This window comes from Salmo salar, chromosome 01, assembly GCF_965601325.2.
Source record: "Salmo salar chromosome 01, fSalSal1, whole genome shotgun sequence".
NCBI classification, from domain to species: domain Eukaryota; kingdom Metazoa; phylum Chordata; class Actinopteri; order Salmoniformes; family Salmonidae; genus Salmo; species Salmo salar.
In genome coordinates this window covers 159,688,797-159,702,687 of record NC_138291.1, presented here as the reverse complement: position 1 = coordinate 159,702,687, position 13,891 = coordinate 159,688,797, and the positions used below count along the sequence as shown (strand labels likewise).

General features: G+C 45.8%; 1 protein-coding gene across 2 annotated transcripts in view; it reads left to right on the top strand.

Moving 5' to 3' along the window:
• The window catches only part of LOC106567816 (ceramide transfer protein), a 55,446-nt gene that overhangs the window by 33,843 nt on the left and 7,712 nt on the right, over window positions 1–13,891 (top strand). For both annotated transcript variants that reach the window (XM_014137589.3, XM_014137581.3), the window contains 8 exons: window positions 3,934–4,041; window positions 5,718–5,853; window positions 6,906–6,989; window positions 7,217–7,467; window positions 7,662–7,748; window positions 7,879–7,971; window positions 10,226–10,321; window positions 10,520–10,652. In XM_014137589.3, coding sequence (XP_013993064.2) covers window positions 3,934–4,041; window positions 5,718–5,853; window positions 6,906–6,989; window positions 7,217–7,467; window positions 7,662–7,748; window positions 7,879–7,971; window positions 10,226–10,321; window positions 10,520–10,652 — 988 coding nt within the window. The remainder of the gene's footprint in view (window positions 1–3,933; window positions 4,042–5,717; window positions 5,854–6,905; window positions 6,990–7,216; window positions 7,468–7,661; window positions 7,749–7,878; window positions 7,972–10,225; window positions 10,322–10,519; window positions 10,653–13,891) is intronic.

Sequence of the window (13,891 nt, the reverse complement as noted above, 5' to 3'; positions counted from 1 at the left end):
TATTAGTTCTTCAGGTCCCATTGCTAGGATAGACTCGAACGGAGCTCTTCCAGTTTGTTCTCCAGTGATTGTACGTTCGCCAATAGAACGGAGGGTAGAGGCGGTTTATGTACTTGCCGACGTAGTTTCGTCAGGGTGCCTGCACGTCAACCTCTCTTACGCCGTCTCTTTCTCTTCTGAGTGGTGGGGATTAGGGCCTGGTCTGGGGTGAGCAGTATGTCCTGCGCCGCCGACTCATTGAAGTAGAAATCTTCATCCAAATCGAGGTTGGGGATCGCTGTTCTGATGATGTCCAGAAGCTTTTTTTGGTCATAGGAGACGATGGTGGAAACATTATGTACAAAAAAGTTAAAGCTGCAATATGAAATGTTTTGGGTGACCTGACCAAATTCACATAGAAATGTGCATTATAGATTTGTCATTCTCATTGAAAGCAAGTCTAAGAAGCGGTAGATCTGCTCTATGACCGATATTTCGCTGCTTCCTGTTCTTAAATTTAGTTTTTGCGTCTTCTACTTTCGGTTTTTGAACACTAGCCTCAAACAGCTGAAAATACAATATTCTTGGTTATGGAAAATATATTTCACAGCGGTTTAGAATATGGTACAATAATTCTCTACAGAATACTGCTTGTTTTGTCACATAAACTGAAATTAGACAAACTATTAGAATTTTAGCAACCAAGAAATGGCGGAGCGATTCCTGCATAGTGCACCTTTTAAGATCAGCACAATAAAACACAAAATTGCAGAATTGATCATGAACCCGTATGATGGCCGCTATCTCATCCAGCTCCATTCTATCCTCCATTTCTCTCTGTTTGTCTGTGTAGACTGATATCAAACACACCACTGCTTTGATCCTGTGGGTTGATTTTTGTCTTTTATCAACCAACCAGATAAGAAACTGCTTTATATTCAATAGCAGCTCTGTGATTGGTGGATAGTGGCTGTATTGAACTATCATTGTCAGAATGAGAGCAGCCGATTGGCTGAGGGCGACAGTAGTGATGAAAGCCTCGGTGGAGGCAGGGAAAGGGTTACTCCCGGCCATTGAAAGAGAGTAACCTCTGGCTGGTGGATGCAGGGCCAGGCAGCAGCCATGTGAATAGGCTGCCCTCTGGTTGTGAGGAATGGAAGCACATGTTTTCATCTTAGTTGAAAATACCTAACTAGGCTACATGCTACATGCTCTCTTCCACATTAACCCTTAACTCCTGTAATACTAGGCCCCACAGAGTATCTGTCATATTTTCTGAGTGCTATTTCACACAGGGTGAATCACCATGTCAAATCATGTAATCTCCAGAGAGCTTCCCTCTTTTCCCACCAGTCTCTCTCCCAATCTCTCTCCCTTTTCCTCCCTCCTTTTCTCTCTTCCTCCTTCCCCTCTATTTTAAGTTTATGGGTAATGTAAGTCAGAGAGCTGTAAAGGGAGAGGCCAGAGGGCTTCCATCCATCCTCACTCCTTTACAGGAAGTCATCCTGTGACAGCATTCTGTGGTTGTCATGATCCCTGTTGCCATGGTCACACTACATTGCTGCCATAGAAATGGAAAGAATAGAAGGTGCTTGGAAGTGCTAACCCTGGAAATTTGACTGGTAAACTCATGGGTACACTTGCAATAGCTGCCTGGTATAGTCCCCGGCTTAAAACAAATGACTTTCTGTTATGAGATGCAGAGTAAGACAAGTTGTTTTGCACATATCTTATTGCTTTTTTGTTTTCATGGCAGGCTGAAGGAGAGTGCGGCAGCTCTGTCCATGGTCAGAAACTCTTCCTTTCTAGAACCTGACCATTAAAGTATTTTCATACACGTTGAATGGGGACTCCACTTCCCAGTCACTCCATATTTGCTCATGTGCATTTAAGTTGTGGCATTCAAGAAACTGGCGTAGGGAGTTGGGTGAGAAAAAATATATTTCATATTCTTGCTGATTTGGGAGGGCTATGTAGGAATAGACATCTGCAGCAGTGATCCACTGAGATTGGAGCAGTAGGTTTTCAGCCACATACTCTCCTTCCCCAACAAAGCTCAGCCTGACCCAAAGTTGCTGAGGTTGGGCTGCATAGCCCCCAGGATTGGGAACCATGATGGAAAACTTGCTCAGTTGTGATAAGAGAGGGGGACCACAGCACCTAGACCGCATTCTGACATTGTGTGTTACTAGGTTACCACATTTGGCTCACAGCAAAAACGTGACCATTTTCAAAAACTATTTTCTTGTCTGCTTGTTTTAGTCAATTACAAAGCTACATTTAAGAAAATGACTGTCTAAAGATTACTTTTCAACATTGCCTGCTCCCTAGCGTTCTCACTACTTAGAAAAACATGATATTGTAGTGCTTCCCTTATGCCACTTTTCATGACTGCTAGCAGCCATGTGAGTGCTAGCTAGCAACCGACCAGAACATTAAGCTAGCCAAGACCAACAACACAGACTATACAGCTACAAGTAGTGAGTAGAGTTACAAACAGACTATACAGCTACAAGTAGTGAGTAGAGTTACAAACAGACTATACAGCTACAAGTAGTGAGTAGAGTTACAAACAGACTATACAGCTACAAGTAGTGAGTAGAGTTACAAACAGACTATACAGCTACAAGTAGTGAGTAGAGTTACAAACAGACTATACAGCTACAAGTAGTGAGTAGAGTTACAAACAGACTATACAGCTACAAGTAGTGAGTAGAGTTACAAACAGACTATACAGCTACAAGTAGTGAGTAGAGTTACAAACAGACTATACAGCTACAAGTAGTGAGTAGAGTTACAAACAGACTATACAGCTACAAGTAGTGAGTAGAGTTACAAACAGACTATACAGCTACAAGTAGTGAGTAGAGTTACAAACAGACTATACAGCTACAAGTAGTGAGTAGAGTTACAAACAGACTATACAGCTACAAGTAGTGAGTAGAGTTACAAACAGACTATACAGCTACAAGTAGTGAGTAGAGTTACAAACAGACTATACAGCTACAAGTAGTGAGTAGAGTTACAAACAGACTATACAGCTACAAGTAGTGAGTAGAGTTACAAACAGACTATACAGCTACAAGTAGTGAGTAGAGTTACAAACAGACTATACAGCTACAAGTAGTGAGTAGAGTTACAAACAGACTATACAGCTACAAGTAGTGAGTAGAGTTACAAACAGACTATACAGCTACAAGTAGTGAGTAGAGTTACAAACAGACTATACAGCTACAAGTAGTGAGTAGAGTTACAAACAGACTATACAGCTACAAGTAGTGAGTAGAGTTACAAACAGACTATACAGCTACAAGTAGTGAGTGGAGTTACAAACAGACTATACTAAACAAGTTAAATGTCTTGCCAGAGAAGTTGTAAAAAATAACGGCTGCGGCTCTATTTTGCCAGATGTTGTGCTATGCAACTCATCACTGACCGGATGTGACAATTATGGTCGTGATAAAGGCCTATGCAATGTATTTCTGTAATGTCAGTTGAGTTGAGTCAACACATCACAGGTTGAAGGGTACACTTCCTGCTTTTACTTCCTGGCCTGGGTACACTCAAAATGACTGCAAGTCCATGCATTATGCCATCATTGACTCTTCCTATTCATTCTATTTCTATGGTTACTGCACTTTCAGGGTCATAGAAATAACTGTGACAGAGAGAAAATAAGTAGGGATGGAGACTATTTGCATTAACCTCATACTCTGTCCTAGTGTGACTAGTAGAGGTGAAGGGGCTTGTTGATCAGTGGGTTTACTAGTTGAGGTTTAGTAACTGAATATACTGACTGTGTGATAGCAAGTTGAGATCTGGTACATTTGGTGGTAGATGTATTGATGTGGTGATAGTATGTCACCCCCTTAATAGACTTGATATTTTACTGATGTGTTGTTGTGTAAAGTTAATGATATCTGTTAATGTCTTTCTCTCGCGCCATGTGTCTAGGCTGAGTCTGGGTATGGTTCAGAGTCCAGTCTGAGAAGACATGGCTCTATGGTGTCTCTCACGTCTGCTACCAGCGGCTACTCCACCACATCCACCTCCTCCTTCAAGGTGAGTCTTGACTTAACACACACACAGAAGGCTGTACTTTCAGCTGACATTAACCCAGTGCAATTATCAAACGCCCGCTCGTTTTTTTGACCTGTTAAAGCTGGTGCTTTTCTGTTGTGCCAGGATTGGTAATTTACCGGTCTTACTGTATATGAGCTCGCTTGCGTTGAGGTGGGAGTGGTGGCAATATCTGAGGTGTGTCCTTAGAAATGTGCGCCAACGTGCCAAATTCAGGCAGCGCTGGTGGGGATATTTAAGACGATCCAAAAGCTGGTCTTTGCGGTAACGAGGCATGGATTTTGACAGTGGAAATGCAGTCTATCCAGCCGTGACGCACAGTGCCCATGGAAAAAGAGATGTGCCTTTTGTGCCTGTAAACCTTGTGAATATAGAAACATAAACAAAAGTTTTTTCCCGTTTCATTTGATTAAAAACAAAGCATAGCCTCCTTTCAATGAAGGCTGGTTATTTATGTTTGTGTCCTGCCCAATGCATTCGCCAAGTAGTCAAGACTGTTATGAAGACTTGGGCTCGTAAAACCGCCTTGAAATAAATCTTAATCACCAAAGCTTTATTAAAAGACCAAGCTTGGGAGTATCCCCTTTTTATTTATGTAGGCTATTATACTTTATTTTAGCCAGCTCCAGTTATTATTTTGGATGTGTGTAAAACATCAGGGGACGAGAAATTATGTAATTTGGTGACACTCATATTTAGAAAATGTTTTAGTTATTGCTTGTTTTGTTTGATTAAAAAACAAGCTTACAGGCTACCCTTACCCTACTAAAACGAACTCTGGTTCAACAGCAATGAGCCTGGTGTCTTACCCTGGCCATGCATTAGCCAAGGAGCCTGTCCATGAAACGTTTCTAAATGGTCTACTCCTGAGGCTTTTGCATTATTCACACAGGCCTACCTGCAGTGCAGAGGCTACTGCATTCGGCCTGTATCCATCCCCGTTTCTGTAGAGCGCCTCTCTTGTTCAGTTACCAAAGACGCGCTCCTCCAAACATATTCAAATAGTTCAGTCCTATAATGCCATATCAACGGTAGGCCTAGGCTATATCTTGCTTGTTTAGGACGTGCCTCACATACAATGCTCTTGTACAAGTGCATTGTATTTTTTATTTGAGAAGTGCGATGCGTAAAGCCCTATACTCATTGAAGCCAATTACAACGCTGTCCAGTGTCAACACAACACTATATTGAGCAAACACTGGATTCTTTTTGACTGTTTGTTGCTATTACTCGTTACTAGCCTATGCTATTTAATAAACCATATCAATCCACAATGGACTAGGAAGAGAATATTCTGTGCCCCCATCTGAATTGGAGTTGATGACAACGCAAAGACCGTCAATAACCTACAGAACATAAAATGAAACGTGGATTAAGCTATGAAACGTGGATTAAGCTATGAAACGTGGATTAAGCTATGAAACGTGGATTAAGCTATGAAACGTGGATTAAGCTATGAAACGTGTCGATTGGTCAGTGAGTGGCCAGGCCCTCGTCACAACTATTCATCAAAACCTGTCCCTTTCACGCTACAGCCTACTATTGAGCTCATTATTGAAACATATTTCTGACACAGCCCCAGACCTACCATTGCCTTAAGTTCCTTAAAATAGAGCCCAGGGTGTTTGCTGACCATGTGTTCCCGTTTGGTTCTGAAGGGCCACAGCCTGAGGGAGAAGCTGGCAGAGATGGAGACGTTCCGAGACATCCTGTGCAGACAGGTGGACACGCTGCAGAAATACTTTGACGGCTGCGCCGATGCCGTCTCCAAGGACGAGTTGCAGAGAGACACAAGTAAGACCATCAATGAATCAATCAATCAGATGCATTTGTCAATCAAGTCTTCAGCGCTAACTAGACAGCCACCCAGGCCTAGTATTATGAGGTCTAGTCTAACTAGTCTAAGTAGACAGCCACCCAGGCCTAGTATTATGAGGTCTAGTCTAACTAGACAGCCACCCAGGCCTTGTATTATGAGGTCTAGTCTAACTAGACAGCCACCCAGGCCTAGTATTATGAGGTCTAGTCTAACTAGACAGCCACCCAGGCCTTGTATTATGAGGTCTAGTCTAACTAGACAGCCACCCAGGCCTAGTATTATTAGGTCTAGTGGGAAGAGAAATCACATGCAGTTGATCTGTGAGACCAAACCCAATGGGTTCCTACTTATTGCTGCAAACTGTTGAACATAAAATATTACCTAACTCAAAGAACATTGGAATACCATAAAAATAAGAAATGCCAAACGTGTGGATCATGAAAATATTTTGCTTTGGGGAAACATTTGCAGAATCTTTAGAGGAATGTGTTCCGTCAGCCCCCTTATTGAGATGCAGGTTTTCCAGTCTCTTTCCTCTCTCGCTCTGTTTCTCTCCCTCGCTCTCTCTCTCCCTCCCGCTCTCTCCTTCTCTCGCTCTCCTTCCCACTTTCTCAGCTTTCCTCTAACCCCCTCTCTCTCTCCCCTCTTTCTCTTGCTCTCTCTCCCTCTTTCCATCATCCCTCTTTCTTTGGGCTGCCTGAACATTTGCTCATGGTAGAGTTTGTGCGTTGTCATCGTGCCAAACAACAGCTGTCAATGACCACAGACAATCAAACAGTTCCCATCAAGTCCCTCCCTCTATCCCCCCTCTCATCTCTCTCGCTTCCTCCGTCCATCCCTCGCTCCTGCAGAAGAAGCCAGGGCATTGTTGTGGCATTGAGTACAGTAGAGTTCTGTTAGCCTGCCATGCTCTGTGGCTGGGTGCATGCATAAGCAACTCTTGGCACTACCCTACTCTGGCTCTGTTGGTGGCTCTGCAGTGAACTGTATGACCATGGCTGACTTCTCACTCTCTTTCTCTCTCAAGTTGTGGATGATGATGAGGATGATTTCCCCAACACTCGCTCAGATGGAGAGTTCATCCACAACAACAACGGCAGCAAGGAGAAGCGTAAGTGAAGCAGAATACCTTCTAAAGAAAAGTTACGTTTCCACTTCCTTCAAACTTTGATCAGTTTATTTTTTAGCATTCTGTCTGAAAAAGCAAGTGTAGTTCTTGTTCTCTTATCTAATGGACAGAGAAGGCTTTGGGACTGGAGAAACATTTTAAAAAGGCTCATTCTGTCTTAAATCAATGTTTCAAACATCTATTTTAACAAATATTCCTCTCCTGCTCAGTATTCCAGTCTCTGAGCCCTAAGGACATCAATGGGATAGATTTTAAAGGCGAAGCCATCACGTTCAAGGCCACCACAGCTGGGATCCTGGCCACCCTGTCCCACTGCATCCACCTGATGGTGAAGAGAGAGGACAGCTGGCAGAAGAGACTGGACAAGGAGCTGGAGAAGAGGAGGAGGACAGAGGAGGGCTACAAGTCTGCTCTCTCTGAGCTCAAGAAGAAGTCTCACTTCAGAGGCCCTGATTACGAGGTGAGAAGACTGCAAGACAGACTGAGTCAGTCTTTATCTTTCTCAGCTGTTCTTCTGTTCAGTTGTATGGTTTGTCAGTTCTATGATTGTTTTTAAAGTAGGTGAAAATACATCTCAGTCTCATCCTCAGGTAATCAATGCCATGTTACTCTTCTCTTTATCCTTATTTTCCTCCTCTCCCCCCCCCCCTCCAGGAGGGGCCTAACAGCCTGATCAATGAGGACGAGTTTTTTGATGCAGTTGAAGCAGCTCTGGACAGACAAGACAAGATAGAGGAACAGGTACCAGAACAAGGGCAAAACCCCTCGGCCTCAATTGGTATAGAATACCTCTCATTCTATAATAATAATGATACGTCTTCGTATTCCATTGAGTACATATGTTTGATCCTGGCCCTGTGTGTGTGTCTAGTCTCACACTGAGAAGTTGAGGATACAGAGGTCCAGTCCAGTTCCTCCAGGAGATGTCTACTCCATCATGGGATCACACAGATTTGCCGACAAGGTTATTCACCTCTATTAGTCCTGAGCACCTTACTTTAACTATCACCATCATTCTCTCCCTTTCATTCGTCCTCTCCCCCCACCTCTCTCTCTCTTTCTCTCTCTACTCTGATTGTCGTCTGTCTGCGTCTGTCTGTGGGTCTGTCTGTGTCTCTCTGTCGGTGTGTGTCTGTCTTTCTGTCTGTCGGGGTGTGTCTCTGTCTGTCGGGGGGGTGTGTCTCTGTCTGTCGGGGGGGTGTGTCTCTGTCTGTCGGGGGGGTGTGTCTCTGTCTGTCGGGGGGGGTGTGTCTCTGTCTGTCGGGGGGGGTGTGTCTCTGTCTGTCGGGGGGGTGTGTCTCTGTCTGTCGGGGGGGTGTGTCTCTGTCTGTCGGGGGGGTGTGTCTCTGTCTGTCGGGGGGGGGTGTCTCTGTCTGTCGGGGGGGGTGTCTCTGTCTGTCGGGGGGGTGTGTCTCTGTCTGTCGGGGGGGGGGTGTCTCTGTCTGTCGGGGGGGGGGGTGTCTCTGTCTGTCGGGGGGGTGTGTCTCTGTCTGTCGGGGGTGTGTGTCTCTGTCTGTCGGGGGGTGTGTGTCTCTGTCTGTCGGGGGGGGTGTGTCTCTGTCTGTCGGGGGGGGGTGTGTCTCTGTCTGTCGGGGGGGTGTGTCTCTGTCTGTCGGGGGGGTGTGTCTCTGTCTGTCGGGGGGGTGTGTCTCTGTCTGTCGGGGGGGTGTGTCTCTGTCTGTCGGGGGGTGTGTGTCTCTGTCTGTCGGGGGGTGTGTGTCTCTGTCTGTCGGGGGGTGTGTGTCTCTGTCTGTCGGGGGGGGTGTGTCTCTGTCTGTCGGGGGGGTGTGTCTCTGTCTGTCGGGGGGGTGTGTCTCTGTCTGTCGGGGGGTGTGTGTCTCTGTCTGTCGGGGGGGGTGTGTCTCTGTCTGTCGGGGGGGGTGTATCTCTGTCTGTCGGGGGGGGTGTGTCTCTGTCTGTCGGGGGGGGTGTGTCTCTGTCTGTCGGGGGGGGTGTGTCTCTGTCTGTCGGGGGGGGTGTGTCTCTGTCTGTCGGGGGGGGTGTGTCTCTGTCTGTCGGGGGGGGTGTGTCTCTGTCTGTCGGGGGGGTGTGTCTCTGTCTGTCGGGGGGGGTGTGTCTCTGTCTGTCGGGGGGGGTGTGTCTCTGTCTGTCGGGGGGGGTGTGTCTCTGTCTGTCGGGGGGGTGTGTCTCTGTCTGTCGGGGGGGTGTGTCTCTGTCTGTCGGGGGGGTGTGTCTCTGTCTGTCGGGGGGGTGTGTCTCTGTCTGTCGGGGGGGGGGTGTCTCTGTCTGTCGGGGGGGGGGGGGTGTCTCTGTCTGTCGGGGGGTGCGTGTCTCTGTCTGTCGGTGTGCGTGTCTCTGTCTGTCGGTGTGCGTGTCTGTCGGTGTGTGTGTGTGTGTGTGTGTGTGTGTGTGTGTCGGTCTGTCTGTCTGTCGGTGTGTGCGTGTGTGTCTTTCTGTCTGTCGGTGTGTGCGTGTGTGTCTTTCTGTCTGTCGGTGTGTGCGTGTGTGTCTTTCTGTCTGTCGGTGTGTGCGTGTGTGTGTGTCGGTGTGTGCGTGTGTGTCTTTCTGTCTGTCGGTGTGTGCGTGTGTGTGTGTCGGTGTGTGCGTGTGTGTGTGTCGGTGTGTGCGTGTGTGTCTTTCTGTCTGTCGGTGTGTGTGCCTTTCTGCCTGTCTATCTCTCTGCCTGCCTGTCTGTATCTCTCTGCCTGCCTGTCTGTATCTCTCTGCCTGTCTGTCTGTATCTCTCTATCTCTCTGCCTGTCTGTCTGTATCTCTCTGTCTGTATCTCTCTGTCTGTATCTCTCTGTCTGTATCTCTCTGTCTGTCTGTCTGTATCTCTCTGCCTGTCTGTCATGTCCTTTCCTTTAGCCACATAGTCACTCTCCTCTGATAGTCACTCCCCCTCAGGAAGTCCACAGATTCAGCTCTGAGGTAACTGCTCCGTGGCAGTGTAGTGCCCCCCACAGGACTGGCTGAATTACTACACTTTCATCCCACAGGCATCTGTCTCTTTCAGCATGATGCTAGCTTCCAGCATGATGTTGGCTGCCCCTCTGACGATGCTATGTTGCTGTTGAGATAATACTGTATTGTCTGTTAGCACACAGATTTACTGGCCTCTGCATGTCATCGCGGCTACCTCACAATACAAGCGTTGGCTTGTCTTTCCTGTATCACTTTTGTATTTATCGGTGAGCATTTCTCTCTCTGACCTTTAACCCTGTCTGTCCCTTCCTCTTCCTGGTTGACTGTGATAGGTGGAGGAGATGGTGCAGAATCACATGACCTACTCGCTGCAGGATATGGGCGGAGACGCCAACTGGCAGCTGGTGGTGGAGGAAGGAGAGATGAAGGTAGGAGAGAGGGGGAGAGCGAGAGGAGAGAGGTGATGGTTATATTGCCACTGTCAGTCTTGTTATACAAATTAATACAAATGTACATGAATAATACATATGCCCCCATCATCTAAGCCAACTGGAGCAGTTTGAGTCCCACACACACATACCTGCACATCTGTTTAAACATCTTCCATCTGTATGTATGTTGTGAAGGTGTACAGGAGAGAGGTAGAGGAGAACGGTATCGTCCTGGACCCCCTGAAGGCCACTCACTCTGTAAAGGGAGTGACAGGACACGAGGTGTGCCACTATTTCTGGGACACAGATGTACGCAACGACTGGGAAAGTAAGTTTCATCTGAACAGTAAAGTTGGTATATCTGGCACTACAGTTTTCTTTTTTTCTTAGATTTTTTTAAATGTAAAACAGCATCGCAACAGCAATGCAGAAACAAACAAAAAACAGTTGCCATAAGGTAAGTACAGTACAATATATGAAAGCAATTATGATAGACTTTTTACCATTTACCAAGCTATCCATTTCTCCCAGTTTCTTTTAAAAACAGTTTTTTGAATTATTAAAGCATATGTAAATCTTTCCATAGCAAAAATCTATTGACTTATACTTGGCAATTCTTCAGACTTTGGGTCTTCTACTTTTTACCAACTCCTGGTAATGACTTTTGTACTAGCGGCAAGTCAAACTTAAATCAAGTATCTATCACTGTTAGTCACAACTTCTGGAACATTGCCAAGGTACATTACAGGGCAAGTTCTAGAGACTTCATGTCCCAGCATATCTTCTATTACAGAACATACTTTCTCCCAGAACACTGTTCATTTCTTACATTCCCAAAAGATGTGTGGTTGTCATCTACATGGTCACACAGACACCAGCATGGTTGTTGTTTACCTAGCGGTGCTTTATGATTCTAGGTGTGATATATTTTTCCAACAAAATCCATGTTCTTACGTTTGTAGAAGTATGTTGTGTTTTGCATATATTGTCCCAATCTTCCTCTGAAATATCAGTCTTTAATTCCTTTACCTATTTTGCTTTAATATAAAAGGTTGAATCTTTTCTAGAAGCAATCAGGTCATGACAGAGTGAAGAAATTGTCTTGGATGTTCCTGGTTTATATAACATTTCGAATGACATGATAGTCCCATTTGGTATTGTATCTTTCATTTTGATCGATTTTCCCCATACCAAAATTCACCTTTAAATTCTGAAAATGTAAGAGCTCCCGAGTGGCACATCGGTTTAAGGGACTGCATCTCAGTGCTAGAGGCGTCACTACAGACCCTGGTTAGATTCCAGGTTGAATCACAACCGGCCGTGATTAGGAGTCCCCATAGGCCGGCGCACAATTGGCTCGGCGTCATCCGGGTTTGGCCGGGGTAGGCCATCATTGTAAATAAGTGTTTGTTCTTAACTGACTCACCTAGTTAAATAAAATAAAAAGAGCTTTCTGTCCTCTGCAATGGTACAAAATTCTGTCATGCCTAGGGCTGTGACGGTCACGAAATTCTGTCATGCCTAGGGCTGTGACGGTCACGAAATTCTGTCATGCCTAGGGCTGTGACGGTCACGAAATTCTGTCATGCCTAGGGCTGTGACGGTCACGAAATTCTGTCATGCCTAGGGCTGTGACGGTCACGAAATTCTGTCATGCCTAGGGCTGTGACGGTCACGAAATTCTGTGATGCCTAGGGCTGTGATGCCTAGGGCTGTGACGGTCACGAAATTCTGTCATGCCTAGGGCTGTGACGGTCACGAAATTCTGTCATGCCTAGGGCTGTGACGGTCACGAAATTCTGTGATGCCTAGGGCTGTGATGCCTAGGGCTGTGACGGTCACGAAATTCTGTCATGCCTAGGGCTGTGACGGTCACGAAATTCTGTCATGCCTAGGGCTGTGACGGTCACGAAATTCTGTCATGCCTAGGGCTGTGACGGTCACGAAATTCTGTCATGCCTAGGGCTGTGATGCCTAGGGCTGTGACGGTCACGAAATTCTGTCATGCCTAGGGCTGTGACGGTCACGAAATTCTGTCATGCCTAGGGCTGTGACGGTCACGAAATTCTGTCATGCCTAGGGCTGTGATGCCTAGGGCTGTGACGGTCACGAAATTTCATCAGCCGGTGATTGTCAAGCAAATAACTGTTGATCTCACGGTAATTGACCGTAATTAACATAAACACATTTAGCATGTCCTGGCTTCCACAAGCCACTGATGCAGAACTTTGGAACATCTACATTTCAGAAAGTCTAATAAATCCAGGTAATATAGCCTACACCTTCACAACAAATCCATTATTTATTTTAGACATGTCTAAAGAAGCATGATATGAAGAAAATGTAGTCTATTTCAGAACCACAGAATAGCATACTCTGAGTTGTCCTTATGTTAGGTCCTGATCTGGCCATGCCAAATGGCTGTGGGCTACACTACTTCATTTAGCAGACAAGATTTGCTTCGACTTCCGTGGCATTATTTTATAGTATGAAGAATACAATTGAACAAAGCAGAATAAAATAGAAAGGATATTTTCTCCAAACAATTTGAGGGAGTGCGCACATGCGGCTATTCTGTGTTGAGCGGTTAACAAAGAAATAGGTATTCCTATTTAGAGTTATTAATGTAACTTTAGTTGTTCTATAAACGTTGGGCTATATGTTTAGATTAGTAATACATTGTAAGGCTGCATGATGCGACTCTAATGATGATTTGTAAAAAGTATCTTGAAAGGCATGAGTTCTGCTTTGTTTTTGCGCAGGCTGTACACACATCAGTCACTCATTCACCATTTGACAAGCACTTGATAATGCCTAAAATTTCCTGCCGGCATCCCCTTTGTGTAGCCGTAAATAAATTCTTTAGGCCCTAATCTACGGATTTCATACGACTAGGAATACAGATATGCGTCTGTTGGTCACAGATGCCTTAAAAAAAGGTAGGGTCGTGGGTCAGAGAACCAGTCAGTATCTGGTGTGACCATTTGCCTCATGCAGCACAACGCATCTATTTCTCAGAGAGTTGATCAGCCTGTTGATTGTGGCTGTGGAATGTTGTCCCACTCCTCTTCAATGGCTGTGTGAACTTGCTGGATATTTGCAGGAACTGGAACACGCTGTCGTATACGTGCTCAATGGGTGACGTCTGAGTATGCAGGCCATGAAAGAACTGGGACATTTTCAGCTTCCAGGAATTGTGTACAGATCCTTGCGACATGGGGCCGTGCATTATCATGCTGAAACATGAGGTGGTGGCAGCGGATTGTGACAATGGGCCTCAGGATCTCGGCACGGTGTCTCTGTGCATTCATTCAAATTGCAATCGATAAAATGCAATTGTTTTCGTTGTCCGTCGCTTATGCTTGCCCACACCATAACCCCACCGCCCCCATGGGGCACTCCGTTCACAACATTGACATCAGCAAACCCCTTGCCCACACGACGCCATACACAATGTCATTCATCTGTTAAGAGAAGACTTCTCCAGCGTGCCAGTGGCCATCGAAGGTCAACATTTGCCCACTGAAGTTGGTTACGATGCCGAACTGCAGTCAGGTCAAGACCGTG